This window comes from Myripristis murdjan, chromosome 4 (genome assembly GCF_902150065.1).
Source record: "Myripristis murdjan chromosome 4, fMyrMur1.1, whole genome shotgun sequence".
In the NCBI taxonomy this organism is placed as follows: Eukaryota; Metazoa; Chordata; class Actinopteri; order Holocentriformes; family Holocentridae; genus Myripristis; species Myripristis murdjan.
Window position 1 is genome coordinate 7,813,700 of NC_043983.1, and position 17,034 is coordinate 7,830,733.

Genomic DNA, 17,034 nt, shown 5'->3' on the forward strand with positions numbered 1-17,034 from the left:
TTGTTGTTGTTGTTTTTAAACAGCTATTACCAAATACTGATGGAATTAACACCGTCTTTTATGCATTACTGCCACCATTCCTAGTGTTTTAATTTTGACAATGGACTCGATTGAAAAATATTTCAATCGAGTGAAGCATTTTGTCACCACCTTGTTTTCATGACTACAGAAAAACTCCCAGCAAATGTTTCCAAGGGCACAGTACATTACACACTGAGAAGACTTTCACAAACCAAGTCGTTTTCATCCAAAGCCAGACTAAAGTGAATTTCACCATCTAATGACCTGTATATCAAAGTAACATCTTTAAGAGACATAGCAGCATTTTCATTCAATATACAATCTCAACTAAACAAAGAATGCCCTTCTCTAGTTAGTAAAAGTACATTCAAAGCACAACTGGCACACTGTGGCCATAATGAGAGAATAGCACTTGCCAAACCACTTCTTTATGACAAAACAAGATTGAACCTTTATTATAGGCCAAACAATAAAATTTCACGGTGGAAGACTGGAAGAAACTTTTTTTTATGTTTTTCTTTTAACAGATGAATCAAAGTTTTGACTTTACAGTTGCAGTCACATGGCTGAAGTTATGAGATGGACTTTCAAGAGGTTAATACACCCATGCATAAAACCTTCAGTGCATTCAGGAAATATTCAGATCCCGTTGACTTTTTTCACTTTTGTTATGTTGCAGCCTGATGCTGCAATCTTTTAAATGTATTTATTAAAAAGGAAAAACCGAAATATCACATTGACATAAGTATTCAGGACTTGTGCAACAACACTTGAAATTTAGCTCAGGTGCCTCCCATTTCTCTTGATTGTTGCTGAGATGTTTCTACACCTTGATTAGAGTCCACCTGTGGTAAATGAAATTGATTGGACATGATTTGGAAAGGCACACACCTCTCTGTAGAAGGCCTCAGCTGACAATGCATATGAGAGCAAAAACCAAGACATGAGGTCAAAGTGGGGCTGGGCGATATATCGATCTAAAAATTATATCGATATATTTTTAAATGTGATACGGAATTAGACTATATCACATATATCGATATAGTTCAAATTTGCGCTGTGATCCTTGCTCTGCTCCGCTGCTGACCCAGAGCTCTCTGCACTGCTCCGCACACCCCCGCCCCTCCTCTGTCGGGCACAGAGGAGGGGCGGGGTAGGGACTCTGAGCAGCCCAACGTTAGCTAACGCTAACAACAGGCTTTTTAGCCAGCATTTTAGGGACGCTAACGTTAGCTGTAGCAGATGTAAGCTAACGCTAACAACACGCTTTTTTAACAACACGCATTTTGATGCCCCGGTCATGGTCGCGCAACTGCCTGGTAATTTTACAGGAACCTTCCTCCTACTCAGCCCTCTCAGTGGAGACACGGCAGCTGAGAGGGCCGAGCGAGAGGACGTTCCTGTAGTAGTTCCTGCCCCCCAAATACTACCAGGAACACTGCAAAAGCCCCAACCACAAGCCATCCACAACCCGAAAAAGCTCCAGCCCCGTCATGTCATATTTGGATTTGACTTTGACTGAACATTTGCTCTCACTTTGCGGAAGAAATATCGGGATATATATCGTATATGGATATTCAGCATAAATATATTGGGATATGACTTTTGGTCCCTATCGCCCAGCCCTAGGTCAAAGGAACTGCCTGCAGAGCTCAGAGACAGGATTGCTGCAAGGCACAGATCTGGGGAAGGCTACAAAAATTTTCTGCTCTACTGAAGATTCCCGAGAGCACAGTGGCCTCCATAATTCTCAAATGGAAGAAGTTTGGCACAACCAGGACTCTTCCAAGAGCTGGTCGCCCAGCCAAACTGAACAATTGTGGGAGACAGGCCTTAGTAAGAAAGGTTACCAAGAACCCAGTCACTCTGACTGAGCTCCAGAGATCCTGTGTGGAGATGGGACTAAGGCTCTAGAAGGCCAATCATCACTGCGGCCTTCCACTGATCGGGGCTTTATGGCTGGGTGGCTAGATGGAAGCCTCTCTTCAGTGCAAAACACATGAAAGCCTGCTTGGAGTTGGCAAAAAAGCACGTGAAGGACTCTTAGACTGTGAGGAACAAGATTCTCTGGTCTGATGAGACCAAGATTGAACTATTTAGCTTTAATTCCAAACGTTATGTCTGGAGAAAACCAGGCATCGCTCATCACCTGCCCAGTACCATCCCAACAGTGAAGTATGGTGGTGGCAGCATCAGGCTGTGGGGGTGTTTTTCAGCAGCAGGGACTGGGAGACTGGTCAGGGTTGAGGGAAAGCCGAATGGAGCAAAGTACAGAGATATCCTCAATGAAAACCTGTTCCACAGCGCTCAGGACCTCAGACTGGGCCGAAGGTTCACCTTCCAACATGACAATGATCCTAAGCACACAGCCAAGACAACGCAGGCGTGGCTTAGGGACAACTTTGTGAGGAATAGACAGGTAGAAATATGTAGGTAGGTCAAAGTAGGTAGGAAGCAGAAATGCTCAGGTGTCAGGATGTATGTTTCTGTTTGGGAGTTGGTGATTTACACATGGTCGTCTACACCTTGACAAAAGAGAAGTGCAATTTAACCAGAGGCATGCCATCCCTTGGGGCTTAAAGAGTGGCCTGTACATAGCAGGACATTGACCCTACTCATGCATTGAAGCTATACCAGGCTGATGTTGAAATCCAGGGATAAGTAAGGAGTGGTAACTGCCGTGGGAAAGTCACTTGTCGAATGCCCTATAGGAGTGCTGAAATAGTACTTCTCTTCAAATTCTGCAAAAACTTGCTGATCTGATGCCACAGTGCAAGCTGTGAATAGAGCAAATGGACAGATGTTGAGAAATTTTGACCTTCAGTGCCAACAGTTTTTTTTTTTAATTTATATTGGGGGGGGGGAAATTTGAGACATTATCAGACAATTTGAGAAATATCATTTGGCAGTAAAAATTTCTATTAGTTGTTGGTAAAGTTAGGCAGTTTTGGACACAACTGTAAGTATTATGCAGATTAGAGATTTAATATTTTTTGCAGGGGCGACGCCAATATCGATTATTAGTAATTTAGGACTCTGATAACTGAGATTTAGGGGTGATATTCCTTGTAGTAAATATAAAAATTGCAAATTAAAATTGAAATTAAAGCCTATTGCTAGGAAACACTTTATAACAGACTGCTTAACAATTAAAGCAAAACAAGCAAACAATTAAATGCCGCAAAATGTTTGCAAATCAAGCTACTTTTCTATAACATCTATTTAAGTCAATAAAAGGTAGCCTAGTTTAATGATGACACATCCTACTACGTCATCCTCATCTGGGTAACCAGTTTTTTTGCCAGCTACATTGCTGTGCCTAGTTTTGCAAAGATAGACAGAATCAACAGCTGCTTAATACTGGACAAGTTTCCTTTTGCTGTTTTCTCTCCAATGTTGCTGTTACATTTTCATGTATATGAAACAAAGGATTGTCTTGAATTTTTTTTTTCTGTCCACCTGTACCCGTTGATGTTACCGCCATCTTCCATGACAGCCAACTCTGTTGGAGGTCAGAGGTTAAACAGCAGGCAGACATGTGGCAAAATCCTATTTCCTAACTTTGTTTCCATCTCAAATTATCACATTTCTTTTTCCTGTTTTTTCGCATTTATTCAATACTGACAGTAGAGAGAGACATGAAAGGCAGGGGAAAGAAAGTGACCGACATGCAGCAAAGGTTGCTGACATGCACCTTGGTCCAGAATTGGACCCTAGCTGCTGCAGTAAGTACTTCTCCTCGATATGAGGTATGCACAGTTTCCATCGAGAATTTTATATTCAATTAGACAAAATGATGCTCAAAAAAGCGTTGATGGAATCGCGGTGACTGACTGCAGCAGCTTGAGTTTTTGTGGTCCTTTTGTATACCTTGGTTTTCATTTATCATCTTTTCTCCTTTTCATTTATGGTTATCATCCTTGAATCAGTATAACAGGATACCACTCTCATGGAGGGAAGTTTGTATGCATGATGCACTATTGCTGGCATTTCCAGTCACAGCAGAAAATAGATGGGAGGGTTGTGGCTGCCTTGCGCTCAGCACTGGCCAGGGGGCTTCTGTTGTAAAATAGTAGGAAGGGCTTGGTCCCAAGCAAAATATCCCACTCTATGCCAGGGAAAGTGTGTGCCCGAGTGCAGCTGCAGATAACATCAGAATGGAGGTGGTCGGGGGTGGGGGCAGTGGCACAGGGTGGGGGTATGGGGAACAGTAATAGGGTGACCCTGTGGCCACAGCATCCTGACACACTTTCAAGTTGCTTTACATAGATATGCAGAGTCAGAGTGCTCCAACTTCCTCTGTTTGTGTCATTTTGTGTCACTCTTCTCGTTTTCCCTATATGTGTGTGCACTTTCTCTTGTTCTATGCTCACTCTTGCCACCCCTCTTCCCCAAGTCTTGTGACCCTTCATTGTTGATACAACATAAATGTCCTGCCAAAAGCCCCTGTAATTCACTCCCCGCCACTCTGTCTGTCTCGCCCTCTCTTGTATTTTTTTTTTTTTCTTTTTCTCCTGTCTGGGGCTCCAGAGTGAAAACAGCCTCCAGAGGTGTGTTTATGTGTCTGTTGGTGTTATTATTAAGGACAGAGTAGAGCCTGAACAGAACACTGTCCTCCACTACTTTTTGGTTCTGTATGTGGGGACATAGAGTATGGCACCTGTTCAGATATCCCTCCCCAAACTTGGTCTCTCATGTGTAATTCACGCTTTCAAACTCAAGTTGTGACTCAGTTTTGGTTTCTGTAAATCCACAAAGCCAACAGAGTGTGAACCAAGAGGCTGATAATATTGTATTGGACTCTTGACTGTTAAAAGTGATTTTTATTTTTATTTAAAGTGGTTTTTATTTTTTATTGATATTTTTTTTTTTTTTTTTTGAGTTGTAGTTACAAGTACTTAACTTTGTAGAAGCAAGTGAGGCTGAGGAGTCAAAGCTCTATTGGCGTTTATGTAGAGAATGTGTGTCTGTTACTGTGTGAATCTGCACCTTCTAAGACCACGATATATTAGCTTAATGACCAGTTAGGCAGTGGTGATTATGTGTGGATTTGTATGCATTTGCCAACCGGTGCTGTTACAAATGGAAGACATGCAGAGACTAGTTAATTTCTCAGCAGTGTGCATACTTTCAGCTTGAACTGGAAACCACAGTGCCTAAATCCAGCACTTTCACAAATAAACCAGAAATGACCTCTTTTGTTGTTTTTTGTTATGTTACTATTTTGGTATGTCCCACATACCTACCAGGGCACATTGCCCTGTGATCCTCTGACCATTTGCTGCTTATGCCCAAAGGCTGGGTTGGCATTGAAGCAGGGCATGCTGGGATATTGTCAACTCCCACAGAAGCCCCATTAGAATTCTGAGCATGCCAGATTGACAAATTGATTTGCAACTTCTGACCTTGGGCATACTGTTTGTGTTTCAAAACATTGAGTTAACTAGCTTATCTCATTTATTGTTTTATAACGTGGGCAAGGTCAAGTCCTTTGAGATGGTAAAGTGACTCAGAGCTATGCAAGTAAAGAATTGACAGTTTACATTTATAGTGATCTGGTTGTTAGTTTGCTATCATCAACTTGTATAAAATTCACTCTTATAAATCTGCATTTACCATTGAATCAAGTTGAATCTACATTTTACCAGAGTCGTGCTCCCAGTGACCTAAGATAATGGTTTCCTATTACCATGTGAGAGAGAGGAAAGTTGTGTCTCAGCAAATATATCCTTCCAGAAACACTTACAAACACTAGTTTCTGTTCCCCCTCTTACCAAGAACCACCAGTTGCTATTAGATGGAAAAACAAATGAAAATGCTTAACTTGTTCCATCAGTTAGGGTTGAAATATCTGTAGAGTCTCTGTGTAGGAGAGGGAGACAGTGAGTGTATTGTTGTTTTTCTGGGGTGGGACTCTTCATTGGATTGTGATGCTGTAGGAAGTAGTCTAATTAAACTTTCTGCTATTCTTTTCACCATCTTTCTTGAGGTTTCACTTTGACATACTGTGTCTATTTTTCTCTCTTGCTCAATAATTACTTTGTCTACAAAATGCCATATTAGCAGAGTTATTTTTGTGTGGGCTCAGATCTTCTTTCATCCATGCAAAGCATTGAGAGAAACTGTCTTCAGCTTTATTGATACTTCCAAGGTGCTGTTCACCTTATGACCCAGACTCTCCTCTCTGCAAAGATCAGGACAGAACACACACACACTCACACTTTCACTCACACTGACTGTGTTCCTTCCTTGGCAGCTGTCTGGTCCTGGGGGACAGCTGTGAGAAGGGGCGAAGGAACACATAGGATATTGAGTAACATGCACATCTGATGACTCAGTTGTTTTGCACGTACAAATGCATCTTCAGTCTTCAGAGCAGGGGTGCCGCACCATGTACAGTGGAGGGTCAAGAGGGTGCATGGTTTCATTCCAACCAAAAACTACACGAGGTGATTTCACTGATTAGTCCCTTCTCCCTGGTTGAACATGAGGTCATCAGTGAAATCACTCGGTGGAGTTTTTGGTTGCAATGAAAACTTGCAGCCTCTTGGCCCTCCATGGCACATGGTGCGACACCCCCTGCTTTAGAGAGTCTCAGATGCTGGGAAGATTAGCAACTGTTTGAGCAGTGCTGTGCATGCTTGTGGTTGGAGTGTGTCCTAATGCATCACAGTTATGGTTATGGAGTTATGGCAAGCTATTACTGCAATTTGTATCTAATGTGCAGTGATAGCCCTCTTCATTATAGTTCCTTTCTGTGAGAGTCATGATTTAAAGAGTGAATGTAATTAAAGAATACTTATTAGAGTTGAAGAGTAAAGAGTAAAGAGTAGAGTAAAGCTTCCTCCTTGTTGATGTGCGTGTTTTTGAAAATTTGCGCTTTGTTAACAAGCTTTTGACTTTGCATTTGGGAGAAATTGTTTGCTAGAAATTAAAGTAAATAAAGCATATTGACAATATCAGACACATAGCCTTGAAAGTAGTAGGTTAGTCACAGTTTGATGTTTACCTGCCACAATGTTCCTACTTCAAGATGCTCATAACGATTGAGCAGCCTAAGGGGTTCATTGTCATGCAGATAAGCATATCATTGGGTATTGCAGTGACCTGTCTAATCTAACTAGATCACCATTGAAACCCAGGTGTTTAGTATTTAGTATAAACATCATATAACTAGGGATGGGACAGTATATTGAAAATGAATATAGACTATTGCAGTGCAGAAATTTGGTCTAACAAAATGAATAGTGATATGGCCTAATTTTTTTTTTTCTGTTGTAATTACAAGTGAGATGGCTCAACGATCACAATGTAGAGAAGCTGTCCATTGAAATTGTATTTTTTTCATTTTGTAATGAAATTTTTTATAATTGTTTACATTCTTTCTGGCTAGCTATTGCTTGAAAGATTTGTGCATCCTGGCGTTCCTTTAATGGATTGCATCATATTGTAGATGTATTGAATCATGAAGCAAATATTGCATATCACATTGTATCGTTAGACAAGCATGTCATCCTATCCCTAATATAATGCACGTAAACCTGAGTCCATATATTGCACTAGGGCTGAACGATTTTAGGAAAAGATCTAATTGCGATATTTCTGGCAGATATTGCAATTTCGATTTTATTCGTAATATTTCTTCAAATCAAGCTTCAGTGCAATATTCACCATGTACAGTAACAAATTTAAAACATGACAGAAAATTACATCATACCATCAAAACATTAAATGCTGTTTACTCTAATGCAAGGATGAATAATAAAAACGTAATAATTGCTTCCAATATGTATTTATTGCCAAGAAACATGCATGTACATTCTTTAAAGTTCTTGACCAACGGCAGTTATTACAGCTGAAGAAATAAAAGAGCCATATTTGACTGTCTTATTTTTAAAAAGTAGTGCAAAAAATCCTTAATTGTGTGTAGATGAAAAAATTTAATAAAATACAAAACAATTTAAAAAAACGATGTTAAATAAGTAATAACACACTGCGGGAGGGAATCATATATCTTCCGTCCAGTGTGCAGAGGAGGTTTTGAAATCCGTCTTTGGTGACCTGTTAACAGACACCATGTCTTTGGCAATGCAGAGTGTTATGGCAGTCGTTATCTCCCGGTGTCTGCAGCTGCTCTTTTCACACGGAGTTACACAGCAAATGACGCTGTAATTGTAGTGTGTTTGCTACAGTGGGCTTGAGCATCACTTTAACTGACTTTTCAGCGGACTTTTTGGTCATGCACTCGTCATGTAAATGCCTGTGGTCTTTTTTCAAGTGCCGGTCTAAGTTGGTTGTGTTGTCGCTGGATGTGGCAACTTTTGCTCGACAGGCTTTGCACAGTACCCGTTTCTTGTGCACGTCTGCAGTCTCAAACCTGAAATACTCCCATATGACCGACGTCCTGCTTTTTTGGGATTAAATCTCCGCTTCAGGTTCAGCTGAAGCCATTTCAAAACACGTTATTTAGGGACACCAGCTTGTTGTTACTGAGTGTGTATGCCGTCGCCTGGACAATGGCCGCTTCTGATTGGTTAGCATGACCTGTCCACGTGTAGCATGCCGCCTCATTTGATCTTTGGTTTGAGAGACACTATTGGGATGGACTGTGTCACACACATTGGAGGGTGTTGGTAGTTCATCCCCCCTGCCTTACCTTGACATTTTGTCTGTCTTGTTTTCAGTGACTTGGCGGGGAGCTTGGCAAACTGTTCTGCAACATGGAGAAGGATGACCTGAAGGTTCTCAACAAGGGGGGCGAGGATGAGATGGTATGCCTCTTCACTCTTTTTTTTCCCCTCATGTTGACTGTATTATTTGACTCTCATTTTATGTATATATATGTGTGTGTGTGTGTGTATAATGTGTGTGTGTGTGTGTATATATATATATATATATATATATAATGTGTGTATATGCATGTGTGTTTGTGTATATGTATGTATGTACATGTATATGTATATATGTGTATGTGTGTGTGTGTGTGTGTGTGTGTGTGTATGTATATAATAATGTATATAATAATATCCACCCCCACACATCCAGGAGCTGCGGGGCTACCGTCTGTGTCGCTGGCGTCTGGCCCTGGTGGGTCTCGGAGTGCTGTGTACAGGTGGCTTCATCCTCCTGTTGCTCTACTGGATGCCGGAGTGGTGCGTTAAATCCACCTGCACCCGCTCCACAGCCCGCGATGCCCAAGTGGTGCTGATGCGCTCCACGGTGGGTAGAAACCTCAGCTTGGGGGAGTTGGGGGAGGTTTTTTTTTCTTTTTTTTCTTTTTCTTTTTTCTTTTTTTTTTTTTTTTTGATTTAAAATAAAAAAAATGTGTAATTGTGTTTAGGTCCATTGTCAAAATAGTAAGCATTCTATACTTAATAGCATTGAAAACAATACGAGAGACTTATTTCTATGAAATATGTGTGTTATTTTGGGCAGTGAAACATATGTGGGTAATTTGCTTTGTTTACCAGTCCTTGGCAAAGGAGCGTAACCATTAATTTGGGACAGAGGGGTGAGGGTGAAAGTTAGTTAGTGGTAGAGAAAGTTACTGGTAAAATTGGTGAAATATTCCACAAATGAAGGTCTGCATAAATCATGCAGTTGTGTGTGCTTGACCAGGATGAGTTCCGGCGCTGGTTCCTGGCCAAGGTGCGAGTGATTCTAGCCCCAGGGAGAAACCCTTTCCACAGCCTGGAGACCCAGACCACCTCCCCCTCCCCCTCTTCCTGCCCCACCCCTCCCTCCGCCTCCCCCCCTCTGGCCAACGGGTACACCCCACATCCCTCTGATGGCAGCCCCGCTCAGGAGCTCATCAGGAGATATGCCGACTACCAGCCCACACAGGTCGGCCAAACACTCCTCCATACAATGTGCTGCCTTTATTGTACATGTAGCAACACACACAGCGAGTTGAATTCTCCTTCACTGATTGCTGTACACACACACACTTAGTAGCACACATGAGGTTGTAATTTCATTCATTCATATGAGAGCACAATAATTGCAGCAAACAGTTGTAATTTACTCCAGTGATACAAACATGCAATTTCAGTTGAAAATGACAGGAAATTACAGTTTTGTTTGTGTGTATTGAAGTGTGTGTGTGTGTGCACGTGTATACCATGTAATTTCTGTAATTTCCACCTTTTGATATCAATACACACACACACAGCTGTACACACAAATTCTTTCTTTCATATTTTATAATGTCTTCCTCAGATGGCTATAATAACACTGCTATGCTTCCCTTTCTCCAGATTCGCTATTTTACACTCCACAGCACAAAGTACTACTGGAATGATGAGCTGCAGAACTTTGAAGTTTTGACGTAAGCAGGCTTTTTGTTCAATCCAGAGAAGTTTTACATTCCACTTTTACACACTTAAACCACCTGTTCACAAGCACTTTGACTGAACAAATCTTTGTCTTGGATGTGATTTTTACTTGGTAGTATGTATAACAAGCTGTAATAACACTAACTGCAGCATTATAGCCCTTTCCTAAACATGGAAATTGCTATCAAAAAGAGTATGGCATCTGTCACTAAAGTTAATCTTGTTTCTGATCAAATGTGTCAACTTTGGCTCTGACTTTGACCTCTATTGCCCCCACAGAGGCCTGGAGGATCTGCAGATCAGCTGCTCCACCCTCCACTCGGAGCACAGTGCAGGCCTGTCCAGGAGCCAGCAAGAGTACAGGTGACAAGATTACAAGACGATCATGACTAGTGGGATGCATTGGGGGAGGGGTTTCGGGTGTGACAGTTGGTGAGATTATCCTTTGTTTTCCAGCTGGGCTTTTAAAAGTTTGAAGGAGCCCAAGACTGTAATCTCTGGGTGATCCTGGCAGCACACAGTAAGAAGGTCACACAGCACACAAGAAACCAGATTATTGAGAAGCCAAGTTCAGGCAGAGTATCAGGTTACTCAGAAACCCTAGTTTACATGTGCTATGAATAATCCGCCAACATTTGTCATACTGTTACCGTGAACTTTGTCCCTCTGCTCCGAGTGGTCAAAGCAGGTTGCAGCAAATGTGTTATTGTCAGGGAAAGTAAATGCATCCTAATTTATGCTGTGATATTGCCCAAAGATGCTGCTTTGGTCTATTTCTTTTTTCTTTATATATGTTCCTATTAGGAGAGGACATCAGACAACACAATCTTAACTTTTCCCAGTAAATGATGCATATGCTCTGAGCTCTCCATGTTCTTTTTTTGTCCTCCATTAACATCTGGATAATCAGTAATTTGCCAAAACGTAATGAGGAGAAAACTGAAATTATTTTACTCGGCCCAAGGCATAAGAGGGATCTACTTCTCAGCATTTTGGAAATATGACTGCTCAGGTCAAGCCGGAAGGAATCAGCCTAGAAGTCATTATTGTGACAAAGACTGCCTTTTTTCACCTCAGGAATATTGGCAAGGTTTGAACTGTTTTTTGCTGAATGTGATGCTGAGAAACTTATTCATTTATTTCTTGTACAGTAGACTATTGTAATGCCTTGTTCACTGGTCTACCAGAACAGAACATTCACAAGTTACAGGTCATTCAGAACTCCACTGCTTGGCTTATAGCTAAAACAAAGAGGAAGGGAGCACATTAGTCCTGCCCTAATCTCCCCTCACTTGCTCCCAATGGCCTTTAGAGGAGATTTGAAAGTCCTTTTGGTATATAAAACTCTTAAAAGTCTGGGCCTGCTCTATTTTGAATATTCGCTCACTCCTTTTGCCCCACTGTGAGTCCCTATGTTATATATTGCTGGCTTATTAACCTCCATATTCCAGTGTGTGGAAGAATATTGGTGAAGTAGTGTTCTTTCCTTTTTTAAATAGAACAGTCAGGGCTGTGCTTGCTGGACCCTGTCTGAAGCCCCAAACATGCCACTTTACTGAGATCATACGTGTGTATTTCTAAAATAAATAAGACTTGACTATTGGTAGAAGAAAAAAAATACATCCAACCCAATTAGGTTTTGTAGCTGAGGTGCATTTATTTTTAACAGAAATGATGGCGGAAGTGAGTGAACTGTCTCGGTTTCTTCCTGTCTCTGGTTACCTTTCAAGCACTATACTGTGGGGTGGGTGTGTGGGTGTGTGTGTGTGTGTGAGTGTGTGAGTGTGTGCGCGCATAAAATTGAGACTGTCCTTGCTTTTACAGAGCTGGTTCAGAACACTGTTAAATTAGTTTAATTTATATGTATGCTGCTCTTGTTTCTTTTACCCCTTGACAGGAGACTGTTCTTTGGAGTGAATGAAATTGCAGTGAAAGTGCCTTCTCTTTTCAAGCTGCTTATCAAAGAGGTGGGGCTCACATTTGAACAGCATAGCTTTTTATTTTTCAGATTTAAGTTTGGATGCTTTCTTTCATTTGAATGATAGGCACCTTAATTATTCATTTGCACAGTTAACAGTTTTTCTTCTGAACACAAACTATCAATATTTTTGTTTGTATTTTGTTTGTATTATGTGCCTTCATGGACATTTTCCTGCATTTTGCCAGCACTTCTTAAAAGCTGCAACTCTTCACAAAACATTAAATTTTTTAGTTTTTTTTTTTTTTTTGTCGTGAATGAATTCTCACTGGTTATTGAATCTTTCAGTGGAATATCAGTTCACATTAAATTGAAATAATTAATGGACACAGTGAACATTTCCTTTCTCTTGATTTATTTCTGTTACCAAACTTTTACATGCATTTACATGTTCAAGCCCGTTAAAGACTGCTGAGTTGCTTAATTCGGGAAATTGGTTTCTAACTTGTCAGATTATAAATGTGCCATCAAAGTGGCTAGCAGGACGGCATAGGGGTTATATAGACAGTGCAATATCTGGAGAGTCACAGGCTCAGGCAATTCAAGAGCACAGTGTCCACCCACCACTATTTGTCCTGTAGAAGTGCCTTCAGGAAAGACTAAGAACCCTTACCTATTGGCGGCCATCGGATAAACGCCTTTGATGTAAATGTATTGTGTTTTATACTTAAATGGGAATAGTCCTATTTAATGTTTACCTGTTATATTTGCTTGGAGCGAGTTATAGTCACATAAGTCTTGGTCAAACAGATACACTGTGCATTAGTAACATAAACAGACACCACTCTGTCATCTCGCTTTATGTTTTTTTTTTTTTCTTTTTTTTTTACTTTGTTTTTTTCTCTTCTATTACTCTCTCATGACTACTCTCATCAGGTTTAGTTTCCTGCTTTGCTTTGACTTTCACTTTGACTCTTCATTGGCTTCAAGTGTATGTAACATAAAAATATTTCTAGTTAGATATATGTAAAAACAATGTTTACATATAAATCTGCAGTGTATGGACTAGCTACTCGCCTTAATATTTTTCTTTAGTAGGAAAGCTGAGGGGGTTAAACACTACACCATATCTCCATGCTTGCCAAGCTGAGTGACTTTTCATGAGGCATTTCTGTCACCTTTTTTTCCTCTTTTAACCCCTCACTGTCTCTTATCTGTCCTAATTTTTCTGGTTCAATTTATTTCAAACTTCAGGAAGTTTGCTGGCACAGGAAAATCATTCTTCCATTGATAATGCACCATTTCCAGTTAAAAATGTATACAAACTTTAAAAGGGAATCCTTTAGATGTACACTGTAAACATAAGTTTCACGTGGCTTATTTCTTTCACCTTTAAATAGTGCCTTTAAGTAGATATTCTTTTTTGGAACAAGCTACCCATGTGCTATTAAATGCATTGCATTTTTTTTTTTTATTGTTCACACTTCTGTCTATATTTGTCACATCAATCGCTGCCTGCTTCCATCTGTGTCCTGCAGGTCCTCAACCCTTTCTACATCTTCCAGTTCTTCAGTGTGATCCTGTGGAGTATCGATGAGTATTACTACTACGCCGTGGCCATTGTCTTCATGTCGGTCATATCCATAGCTACCTCTCTGTACACCATCAAAAAGGTGAACACCAGAGCTCATTATTATGCCTCATATCCAGTCAGAACTGTGTTACATGGTATTGTAAGAGAAAAGGGACCTGCCTGCTATGAACTGTCTTTACTCCAACTAATGATGTAACAGCACAGGAGTTGTTTAATTTTCTTGGACTTGTGTACCTTTACTCAAATTTGTTAATATGATTTACATATTGGAATATGGCATATTTACACATATTTACCTAGCATACTTACTGTCAGATTTTCAGTTTTAAAAGCATCCCTGTTGTAGATTTGATCCCCTCCACCCCCACCCCCTATTTTTCTCATTTGTTTATTGAGCAGTGTATAAAGACAAAGTTTTTGTCTTTGCACATTTCTGTTACAGTATTAATGCTTTCAAAATGCTGACATGAGTTAACATCAGAAAAATGGAATATCGTGATTAGGATAATTTATTAGTGTGACAAAGGTGTGTGACATAAAATATGTACTGAAAAAGTGGCTGAGATTTTGGCCAGTATCTAAGAAATGACACTGGAGTCCCCTTTTTATGTTATTTCAGCACCAGAGAGATTAGGGGTAACAAGCTTTAGCTAGCATCATCACAGCTGAGCTCAGTATTGTGTGGATGTAGCAGGAGACAACATGCATTCAGGAGAAACTGATACTGAGGACGCTCTGCCAACTTTTAAGTCTTCAGTATGGCAGCATTTTGAGTATACTATTATTGGGAACAGGACTTAAGACAAATAATGTTTGCCTGCGGCAAATTGCTGTAGGAGCATTTTTTTAAATTGGCTGTCATGTTAGTCAAAATAACAATATCAATTACTGGAAAAAGTATATCAGCTCTGGCAATCAGCTAGACTGATAATTTGCAGAAACCTGCTGTACAACTCTGGATGACAACTGAAAGAGTTTGTTTTTCAAAAGCATGGGTGCTGTCTGGTTTATTTTATTTCTTTTGGTTTCTGGATGGGTGTGGCTTTGTTATATAGGACAATACAGCTATTACCAAAAGTTAACATAATGACTGGAAAGAATTTAAAGTCAGTTTTGTATACATTTCTGTTATTGACCACTGACCTCACACTAACTGAACTGCTCTTGCATGGTAACCCACTCCCTTCTGTTTCTCTGTGAAGGGTAAAACCAATACAAACAACTGTTTGTTGTTAAAAAAAAAAAAAAAAAAAAAATTACCTGCTTATGCGCAATGTCTGTCTAAACCGGGCCAGGCAAGTCTGAGCCAGTATCAGACAGCCACCCTACCCAACACGAAAGTCTAATCCAGGTCCATTCAGGCTCACATAAAGGCTCATCTACACATGGTCTGCTGCCCCTAGGTTCACTCGTTCACAAAGTCTGACGCACACACATACACAGAAGATAATGCCTTTACAGTCACAAAGGTGTGGGGGGGGGGTGGTAAGTGGAATAAGGGCATCTTGAACTCTTGTGGAAATCAGAGAAACTATTTGAAGTTTGCTTTTATTGGTTAAATTGTTATTCTTGCCAATAATGTTGACTTTCTTTGTTCTGTTTCTATAGCAATATGTCATGCTTCACGATATGGTGGCCACTCACAGTATTGTCCGCGTATCTGTATGCCGAGCCAACAACGGTTTGTCCTTTTCTTTCCCCTCTGTTTTCTCTTTATGGATTGTCTCTCTAGAGTCTTTTGATAATAACAGACAGCGTCTCTTGGCTTGTTTGGCTCCCTGTTTTACTGATGAAGGCTTCCAAACCAAGCCTGAGAGTAGACATTTTTCTGCTTCTGCGCGGGGCCAGACTGTGTTACACAGTCACCCACTGCTTTGGCTGCCTTCCAGATGGCTGCTATGACGGGACACTGCAGGGTTTAAGACAGACACAATTTGACTGTGTGTGTGTGTGTGTGTGTAGGGGGAGGGTGGAGTGGGGGGGTGGGGGGCGGTGTTGTGCGTGTGTGTATGCTGAAATGCACTTTTCCATGGATCTGCCCATGCTTGTATATGTGTACTTTTTTGAAATGGATGGTTGTGTCTGTGCACCCATTGCATAAGCAGTGGACTCTGTGTTTTGCTGTTTTTTTTTTTTTCTTTTTTTTTTTTTGCATCCACTTACTGCAGTGGCCTATACATGTGATGCCTCAGCTCTTTGCCTGCTGCCCAGAGGGGCGTGAGTAATGATAGATGTACTGAAAAAGACTTGGGCTCTGACGCACAACCCCCACCCAACTGTTTTCCCTTCTCCCCACTTTACTCCCTCCTCACCCACCATTCGCTACTCCTGGCTCGTTTCCCACTCTTTCAGTCTCCCGCCTCCCTTTATGCTGTCATTCAGTTTTTTAACACTCTGCTTTCCACCTGTTTGTATTTTCTGCACTCATTTTCCTTTTCCACACCTCCATTTAACACCCTCTGCCCCTGCAGATATCGAGGAGATCATGTCTACTGATCTGGTGCCTGGTGATGTAGTGGTCATCCCCGGCAATGGGACCATCATGCCGTGTGACGCCGTGCTGGTCAGCGGCACCTGCATTGTCAATGAAAGCATGCTCACAGGTCAGAGGCTAAGAATCAGTTCTTTCTCTGCTTTGCATTTGCAGCTAAAACAAAGGAGGATAGAGCAGGTGCATCACAAATTTCAGGAATTCTGCCAGTTAGCTTTGCGCGCACACACGTGTGCCCATTCACTCACATGTATGAGTATGTATATTTTCATCGGAAAAAAGAGATAACGTAGTCCACTAAATTAACTAAACAGTATTTACAGTTAACCCAGGTCTGCATGCTGCCTATGGCAGCTATTGTTTGTGTTTCTGCAACATTCACATATAGTCATAGGAGTATGAGCAGAAATGGTTCCCATTTTCTTTGTTTGTGCAGGTCCAAACTTAGTTACAGATTACCACTCATTTGGCTTCCTTCCAGATGTGGCTCTGATGGGACATTGCAAAATTGGTGGAGGGGAGAATGTGATATTGTGTGTGCCTGTCAGAGCAGGAAACTAGCTTTTTCATCTGCTGGTAACATTATGTGATTGCCTGTATAATTTTGCTTTTTCTTCATTTTCCATTTGTCCAATTGCGAATGCTTGTAGAACAGAAAAGAGATATACAACACCAG

General features: G+C 40.9%; 1 protein-coding gene across 2 annotated transcripts in view; it reads left to right on the plus strand.

Moving 5' to 3' along the window:
- Positions 1-17,034, plus strand: part of atp13a3 (ATPase 13A3) — a 58,857-nt gene that overhangs the window by 16,142 nt on the left and 25,681 nt on the right. For both annotated transcript variants that reach the window (XM_030049013.1, XM_030049012.1), the window contains exons 3-11: positions 8,706-8,792; positions 9,067-9,240; positions 9,640-9,864; positions 10,278-10,348; positions 10,635-10,718; positions 12,253-12,322; positions 13,812-13,946; positions 15,476-15,548; positions 16,339-16,470. In XM_030049013.1, coding sequence (XP_029904873.1) covers positions 8,742-8,792; positions 9,067-9,240; positions 9,640-9,864; positions 10,278-10,348; positions 10,635-10,718; positions 12,253-12,322; positions 13,812-13,946; positions 15,476-15,548; positions 16,339-16,470 — 1,015 coding nt within the window. In that variant the 5' untranslated portion in view covers positions 8,706-8,741. The remainder of the gene's footprint in view (positions 1-8,705; positions 8,793-9,066; positions 9,241-9,639; positions 9,865-10,277; positions 10,349-10,634; positions 10,719-12,252; positions 12,323-13,811; positions 13,947-15,475; positions 15,549-16,338; positions 16,471-17,034) is intronic.